Raw genomic sequence first — 8,893 nt, 5'->3', positions numbered from 1 at the left:
TCAAATACAAGAATCATGCAAGTATGGTCAAATAGTCAAATAGTATTATCGCTAAGCCAGATAGGTGTCTATGTTTTCGATCACTACAACATAGATTACACAAGCATGATTGGGGATGTTCTACTACCCCCAATATGACACACACATAAAATCAACACTTCTCAATTGGTTGAACGAATCTTTCGTGAAATCGATAAGAAAATTATAATTTTCTCATCAACTAAGTGGCCAATGTGGTCTTCACTTTAAACCTATCTATCTTGGAAGACATTTCAACTAAACTTATGATAGTGTATTAAGAATATTTCAACACTTAATTTTCTTTAAAATACTCTCATTATTTTCCTCAACAAATCAAAAGAAATTTATGTAAAAAAAAAGTTGCAAAATATTAATATGTTTGTCGTAAACATATATCAATCAAAGAAAAATCAAATATGTAATGACTCCTAATCAATCAACCATCTAAATAATATATTCTCATACCTAATTCAATTGGAGATTCATTCATCTTAATATTGAAGAAATAAAATCTCTCCGAAAAAAAAAAATAATAGAAAACTCATACACAAAACAACCATGATATATATCAACTCAATACATAATATAAATTACTTAGTAGCAACACAATGTTTACTTGAATAATATGTTAAATATGTCATAACTTCATATTAAGCTTACCCCTCAACCATACATATTTTTGTACATTGAATTACTTTTTTGCCTAAACTTTCATTACCAAAAATTTCACATGACTGCTAATACCAAGTCAAAATCACATCTATAAAAAGATTCCAACAACCCTACTACCATAAAACAATTTATTTTGGGAAATATTTCCCATTTTAAATTTACCTATAATTCCGATTTTGTTTTGGCCAGGAAATTTCATCTTTTGTTTTCTTTCTTTTATTTTATTTGAAGCCACATCTGTTCTTCGGTCGGGGCTTCAGAAATCAGAATTTTGTGAGTGAGGCGCCATTGGAGCAGAACAGAGAGCAGACTCCATCTCTTTTATCCTTGTAAAACTTACCAAGCTATGTTCCCACCTGCTCGGCGTAGCTTCCTCTTTATCCCTCGCTTTTACTCTGCTTTCTTCTACTCTTCTTCTTTGGAAAATGATGCTCTGGGCCCCCCTCCAGTTGTTCACTCTCGAAGAGTAGTCGTCACCGGTACTATTCTCTCTCTCTCTCTCTCTCTCTCTCTCTCTCTCTCTCTATTCAATATGTGATTTGGGCCATTGTATCTTCCAGGGTTGGGAATGGTGACTCCTTTGGGTTGTGGGGTGGAGACGACATGGAATCGTTTGGTGAAAGGAGAGTGTGGGATTAGAGCTTTGTCCATGGATGATCTTAAGATGAATACCTTCGATACTGAGACCCAGTTGCACGCCTACGAGCAGCTCACTTCCAAAGTTGCTGCAATGGTGCCTTGTGGAACAAGCCTTGGACAGTTCAATGAGGATTTGTGGCTTCATTCTAAGGTAGAATTAGTGATAGGATGCTACCCGCAATTCAATTTCCTCTGCTTTTTGCTTAATTCCATTCTTTTCCTTTGATGTCGTTCTTACATTTCTTCCTTCTAGTGATCATGGCTGAGTTCTCACAAGTAAAAAGAGGAAAAAAAAATAAAAGAGAGTAAATAAGTTGAGGTGCTAAGCATATATTTAATTACATTTTGAGCTCAAAGAACATTGGCATTGATTAAGTTGTCTGTTTTGAGCATTGCTATATCCTTTGAAGATTACCTGGGAGATCAAACAAAACATTCTGTGGTAGCCGAAAAATTATTTGTTTGAAAGAGTTTTTTTTTCTCCTAAAAAAATAAAAATCATTGTTCTTCTGTTAATTATTCAGGGCTGTTAATTTGAATATCTTTGACAAGTCAAGCAGTGCCTTCCGGTTTTAGCAAGACATGTCATCAATATCTTGACAGTATATGGTTTCTGGTTAGATGGAATAAGTTTCTTGGCCTTCTAATGTAACTTGATCTGCCTTCATAACGTGTAAATACTTTGGTTGAGTTATAACAATTAACCAGGAATTTTTTCTCTGTATTAATACAAGTTTTGTTTCTTTTTTTTTCATTTTTAAAATAATAATAATACCAAGCAATCTTCTTCTTCTTTTTTTTTCTTCATTTGGCAGTTTATTTTATCTTCCTATTTCGTATGTCTCTTGTGTTATTTATAGAGATGGTTATATCTCAGGATCACAGGTCAATCTCAAGGTTTATAGGATATGCATTATGTGCTGCCGATGAAGCTCTGAAAGATGCAAATTGGGCACCTGCAGAGCAGGTTCAGAAGGAAAGAACGGTAAGCATATTTTGTATGTAATATTGGGTAGCTATTGCTGTTTCCCATATATTTTGGTATCCCTTTTAACTTGAAAAATGTCAGGGAGTTTCAATTGGTGGGGGAATTGGAAGCATGAGTGACATACTAGAGGCAGCACAATTAATTTGTGAGAAGGTTACATTACTTTCTACCTTGTTAGAGTATTAATACATTTTCTAGACATTTTTTTATGGTTTTCTTCCAATGCGCAGGCTATGTATTTATTAAAGTTTGTAATGCCTAATATGCTTCACTTTTATAGCGTATGCGTCGGCTTAGTCCATTTTTTGTTCCACGGATATTAATCAATATGGCATCTGGCCACGTGAGCATGAAGTATGGATTCCAGGTACATAACATCTCTCATAAAACAAAAATATACTGCAAACTAAGAAGAGTAATAAGGCTTAGACATGCAATATCTTCTTCACATGGATAATACTGACACAATTAGGCTTCCTGAACACAAATTTCAAAAGACTAGCCCGCAAAACAACTTGAGTGATGAGTTGACAGAAATTCCATCATAATTATTAAGTTCTTTGACTCTCATAGTGATGATTTCCATATGCAGAATGAAGTGCATCTGTTATGGTATTTTTCTCACAAAAGATATGTGATCTTTCTTAGGGACCAAATCATGCTGCAGTAACTGCTTGTGCTACTGGTGCACATTCTATTGGTGATGCTGCAAGGATGATTCAGTTTGGAGATTCAGATGTTATGGTGGCTGGAGGAACTGAGGGCAGCATTGATGCGTTATCTGTAGCTGGATTTTGTAGGTATTTTCATACCAAGTTAATTGACCTAAAATGGCGTTTCTCATAAAGATGGATTTGGTTAGCTGATACATTTGAGGTCGTTCATCTTTTAAGAAATGTTGTTAAATTTCCAGGTCTAGGGCTTTGACTACAAAGTACAATTCCACCCCTCAAGAAGCTTCAAGGCCGTTTGACTGTTCAAGAGATGGGTTCGTGTAAGTACTACAAAAATCTTTTGTCTTCAGAGGTGTGTTTCCATGAGTTGGCTATTGCTGTTCTTTTAGTGTTGCCATCCTATCATTTCGGCTAATTTTTCTTCAAACTCAGGATAGGTGAAGGTTCTGGTGTCTTGGTGTTGGAGGTGAGTTGATAGTTGACATGTTTTTTTTTCAATTATTAACTTAATCCTTTTCAGACCTTGTTCTGCTTCCTTATAAGTGTGCATTGGATTATCTTCTGTTGATACATTGATGATAAAGGAACTTGAGCATGCAAAAAGACGAGGAGCAAAAATCTATGGGGAGCTTCGTGGATATGGGACAGCTGGTTGTTTCTCTGAACACAGCAAATTGTAAATTTATCTCCCTGTATAATTGTACTTAGATCAGGGAGATAATGTACTTAGATTTGAATATTTTGTTCTCCTGCAGGTGATGCATATCATATCACTCAACCGCATGTTGATGGAAGAGGTGCTATTCTGACAATGACACGTGCCTTAAAGCAGGTAAAGCTTGATGACTATGGACAATTATTTTAGCGTTTCTCTAGAGTTTTGAATGTTATAACATTCTTATGCATTCAACTGGTGGAGTGTTTCAAAAAATATCTAAGGAAAAATTTATAGTCTATCATTTTTTGTGATTTTTGGGTCAAAGTCTGTTAGTTTTCTGCAAGGGCGTGACACATATGCATCGTAATTTGCAGTGTAGATCTAAAATTAACAAGCTTGTCTACAAGTGACTTTCACAATGTTCTTCATTGCAAAAGGAAAATTATATTCATACTGTGCAGAATAATATGTGCAGATGCCATTACTGCTACCCGCTTATTCACTAATGGATCTAAGTTCCTAATTCGACATCAATATAATTGCTCAGATGTGTTCAAAATATTTGATGTGATGAATGGATCTGGAAATACTTCTGGCTTATTGTAATGTTGCTGTTTTACAGTCTGGTCTTCATTATAAACAAGTGGATTACATTAATGCTCATGCTACATCAACACCTTTGGGTAAGTCTTCTAGACCTTCATCTATGATGTTCCTCTTTTAATATTGTAAGCTCTTTATAATAGCTGCCGAATTATACTGTTGCTTGTGATGCTTTATTCAGGTGATGCTGTAGAAGCTAATGCCATCAAAAGTATCTTCTCCGACCATGCAACATCAGGTGCTTTGGCTTTGTCTTCCACAAAGGTAAGTTAGGCATTTATAAATTTCTCGTTAACACAATGTTAGTGTTGTTTTGGAAAGACCTCCAGTTCAATTCATAAAACTTTTTTCCTTTAATGAATTAGTTATATTAAAGTTTTAGCTTTACCATTTTCCCCTCCTTGTTCCAAAGCATATTTTGTTCGGCTAAATAGATATTTATTTGTGAAAAGTTTTTTTGCATCATAATTTTCTGCACTCTGAAGCATACATTGCAAAGAAACATAGATGAGGTTTCCATCAAAGGAAGAACATATATTAGTATGAATTCATTGTATGTCTTTTTTCTTCGTATTTTCTTGAATTCAGCTTGCTTCTTCATATAGTTTCCTTTTGGGGTGCAATTATAATAAATTTTAGGGAGCTGTTGGTCATCTCCTTGGAGCAGCTGGAGCTGTTGAAGCAATCTTTGCGGTTTTGGCCATATATCATGCAAGTGATTGCCTTCTTTTTATATTTTCTAGTTATAATGCCAAACTTGGATTTTACTACCCACACATACCTTACATTTTTACCATAAATCCAATTTCTATCATATTGCAGGGAATAGCACCATTAACACTTAATCTCAACAAACCAGATCCAGTATTTAAGGATGCGTTTATGCCTTTAAAAGCTTCGAAAAAGATGTCAATAAGAGCTGCTTTGTCAAATTCATTTGGCTTTGGAGGAACAAATGCGTCCCTGTTGTTCACCTCTGCTCCTTGACGATCAGTTGGCTCTTCATTGTCATGTCGCATAAGCCATAATCCAGATGTGGGGTAATTTTTTTTGGCCAAATGTGAGATTAGCAGACAGAGAAATTGCAGCCTGTAGCTTGAGAGATTTTGCAGACAAAAATGAATGCAAGCATTGCTGTCTCATTAATTTTGTGGTTCATCTCCACTGTTTCTTAGGATTTTAGTTGTAAATTTTGAGTGAGCTTGGTTTTGGGTGCTGACGCTGACCCTTTTTTGGCAGCACAAGAAGTTGTTGTCAAGGCTTTTTTTTTAGGAGAGATAGCAAAATTAGTTTAAGGGCTTAAAATAAAATAAAATAAAAAATCTCTCTTCTTCTCCCTAAATTTTGCATAACCTCACTTGCATCAAATGTTCAAATCTATTTGTTGCATTACCCCAGGGCTGTAGGTGAAAATCAAAATCCATTACACCGAAACTGAAGTTTTTGGTGTTACATCATCATCGAATATCACAGCTTTATTTATTATTATTATTATTATTATTAAAAAGTAATGTTTAGATAAATAAATAAATAGTCAGATAATATGAATTGTTACTGGTAACTAGGATTGTTCAAATTTCAATCCAAACCGATCTATCTTGGATTCGATCAGTTGGTGTATAACACTGTCAAAATATTGATTAAAATTGATCAAATCCCTATATATCATATATTAATTTTAATATAAAAAGTATATACACAAATTATAGATATTTTTTATTAGTTATTGAAATTTCTTAGGGAACAACTTAGTATATTTAATTGAGATACATATATATTAATTATTTTTTTCATTAATTTAAATTTTATAATTTTCTTAATTCTTATTCAATATTTTTTTATAATTTTTTATTCAATTTAATAATATTATTAATATTCTAATATTAAAATAAATGTACTCTTTTATTATATTTTTGTCAACACAAACTTTTATAGTTTTTATTTTAGTTCTTATTCAATTTTTTTTTGTTTATTTTATGTTTTATATTTCATATTTAGTTTTAATTTTATTTTCAACATCAAACGTTTGAAATATATATAATTCTTTTTTTAAAAAAAACTAAGGCTGGAAACTAATTCACTAATACAAAAAGTATATGGATCAAATTATATTTAACTATGTTTGTTGTAAGTTTTTTTCAACTGGTATTTTAATATTGTTAGTCGTATAGGTGTATTTGCATCAAAATATTAAGTTTGAGATTGATTTGCCAATTATATATATATACACTAGATATAACCAATACATACGCTCAATTTTATTTATAGAATTTATTAATTATATTTATTAAATTTCTATCATTTTCATATAAATTTTAAATAAATAAATAATATTATACATAAAAGAATGAAATAAACATATTGAATGGAAAATTAAACTAAAGTATTGTTTATGATTTTTTAAAATATATATATATAATATGATAATATTTTTAAATATAAATGATAATTTTTATTATAATGATGCTATATAATATTTAAATTTATATTGATATGAGTATTAAATATCTAGTTTTGTATTTAATATTATTATAATAGTAATATTTTATAATATTTGAATTCATATTAATATAATTAGTAAGAAAATAAGATTATATATTATTATCATAATAATATTTTATAACATTTAAATTTATATCAATATAATTATTAAATATCTAGTTTTGTATTATATATTATTATAATAATGATATTTTATAACATTTGAATTTAAATTTATATTAATATTATTATTATATATGTAGTCTTATATTAAATATTATAATAATGATATTTTATAATATTTGAAATTATTTTAATATAATTAATAAATATTTATTTTTAGGTTGGTTTTAAAGGTATATTCCATTAAATATTTAAAATATTCCGTTAATGTTAACAAAATAAACCGTTAAAACAAATAATTTCTATTATCTACATATTTTTTTATATAATATATATATATATAAGAATCTATAATTTAGAGAATATTCATACAAATAGGCATAATAAATATATTTATATTATTTATGATACATTATTATTTGATACATAATGCATACTCTCTTTCTTTCAAGGGTTCATTGCTTTTAGTATTTACTTATCCTATGACTCTAAGATGAAGCATGCTCAAGTTTTCTACTAAGTTGTTTCCTCTTTAGGTTATATCTATTAATTTAATTATTATGAATTGAATAAATAAAAATAAAACCTAAAAATTAAGAACATTCTATTGAAATCAATCACTTGATTTTTGATGAATTTTTCTAAAATATTGGATTGTTTATAATCACACATTTTTTAAAAATCAAAATCTATTGTTTTTCACCTTTATTTTTCATTGAGTTTCTATTGTTTTTTAATAATAGTTATTTTTCATTGAGTTTTTACCATGAATAATAGTTATTTTTCATTATTGATGTGGCAAATTTTAACCTCGGGTGATGATGTTATATATGCATACATATATTTTTACTAGGTGCAAACAACGAACTTTACGTTGGCTTAGTTTTATTTAGAAAATTTATTAATTATTTTCATTAATATTTTATGACTATCATATAAATTTTAAATAAATAAATAATATTATATATAAAAGAATGAAATAAACATATTAAAAGAAAAATTAAACTAAAACATTGTTTATGTTTTTTTTAAAAAAAACAATATGATAACTTTTTAGATCACAAGCTCCCTATTTAAGGTACAAAACATTCATGATATTATTCAAATCACACTTCAACGATTGGAGAATAAACTTCTGTGGATGCTCAAAATTCCATACTTGTTAAAGACTCAAATCTCATGCTAAGGTCCCGTAAACGCCTAAGTACATACCTGTGCCTACATCCCTAGACGCGTATTGGGAAGTCTTGCCAAGCGAAGCCCCGTTACCCACGCGACATCTCAACTTGGTGCCTTGCGTGCCCAGCAGGTGCGCCACGTGAGACCCCTGTCTCGCGCCTCGTGCGCCCAGGAGGTGTGCCATGCTAGGCCCCCGTCTCGCAAGACACTCCATCTCGCGCATGTGCACCTAGCCGCGTCGTGCCTCACGGATCCATGGCCTCGCACCTTCGCGAGACCGTCTCGCCCCACGCCTCCGCGAGGCCATCATGCCCATACCTCCGAAAAGCCACCGCGCCTCACGCATTTGCGAGAGCGTCTCACCCCACGCCTCCGTGAGGCCATCGTGCCCATGCCTCTGCGAGGCCCCCGCGTCTTGTGCCTTCACGAGACCGTCTCGCCCCACGCCTCCGCAAGGCCCCCGCGTCTCGCGCCTTCACAAGACCGTCTCGCCCCACGCCTCTGCGAGGCCCTCGCGTCTCATGCCTACGCGAGATCGTCTCCTTCCACGCCTTCGCGAGGCCATCGTTCCCATGCCTCCGCGAGGCCACCGCGCCTCGCGCCTTCGTGAGACCGTCTCGCCCCATGCCTCTGCGAGGCCATCGTGCACATGCTCCATGAGGCCCCCACGCCTATGCGAGACCATCTTGCCTACGCGAGACCGTCTCGCCCCACGCCTCCACGAGGCCATCGCGCCCATGCCTTCGCGAGGCCTCTACGCCTCGCGCCTTCGCAAGACCTTCTTACCCCATGCCTCCGCGAGGCCACCGCGCCTCGCGCCTTCGCGAGACCGTCTCGCCCCACGCCTATGCGAGA

The 8,893-nt window shown here is 33.4% G+C and overlaps 1 protein-coding gene across 2 annotated transcripts; it reads left to right on the top strand.

Annotated features, from left to right (window-relative positions):
* Nucleotides 1-867: 867 nt before the first annotated feature.
* On the top strand, nt 868-5,526 carry LOC133818436 (3-oxoacyl-[acyl-carrier-protein] synthase, mitochondrial). Of its 2 annotated transcripts, none has more exons than XM_062251302.1 (14): nt 868-1,172; nt 1,254-1,483; nt 2,210-2,317; nt 2,402-2,473; nt 2,601-2,687; nt 2,969-3,120; nt 3,234-3,314; nt 3,427-3,460; nt 3,579-3,645; nt 3,750-3,826; nt 4,275-4,335; nt 4,437-4,519; nt 4,895-4,970; nt 5,078-5,302. In XM_062251302.1, exons 1-14 carry the CDS (start codon nt 1,040-1,042, stop codon nt 5,098-5,100), a joined length of 1,284 nt encoding a protein of 427 aa, XP_062107286.1. In that variant the 5' UTR covers nt 868-1,039; the 3' UTR covers nt 5,101-5,302. The 2 variants fall into 2 exon arrangements, with proteins under 2 accessions (XP_062107286.1, XP_062107285.1); XM_062251301.1 differs by having other exon boundaries at nt 870-1,172; nt 4,895-4,966; nt 5,078-5,526.
* The last annotated feature ends 3,367 nt before the right edge of the window (nt 5,527-8,893 follow it).

The sequence above is a fragment of the Humulus lupulus genome, chromosome 2, assembly GCF_963169125.1.
Source record: "Humulus lupulus chromosome 2, drHumLupu1.1, whole genome shotgun sequence".
Lineage (NCBI taxonomy): Eukaryota > Viridiplantae > Streptophyta > Magnoliopsida > Rosales > Cannabaceae > Humulus > Humulus lupulus.
The sequence above is the reverse complement of the archived record's forward strand: the minus strand, read 5'-3'. Positions and strand labels throughout refer to the sequence as shown.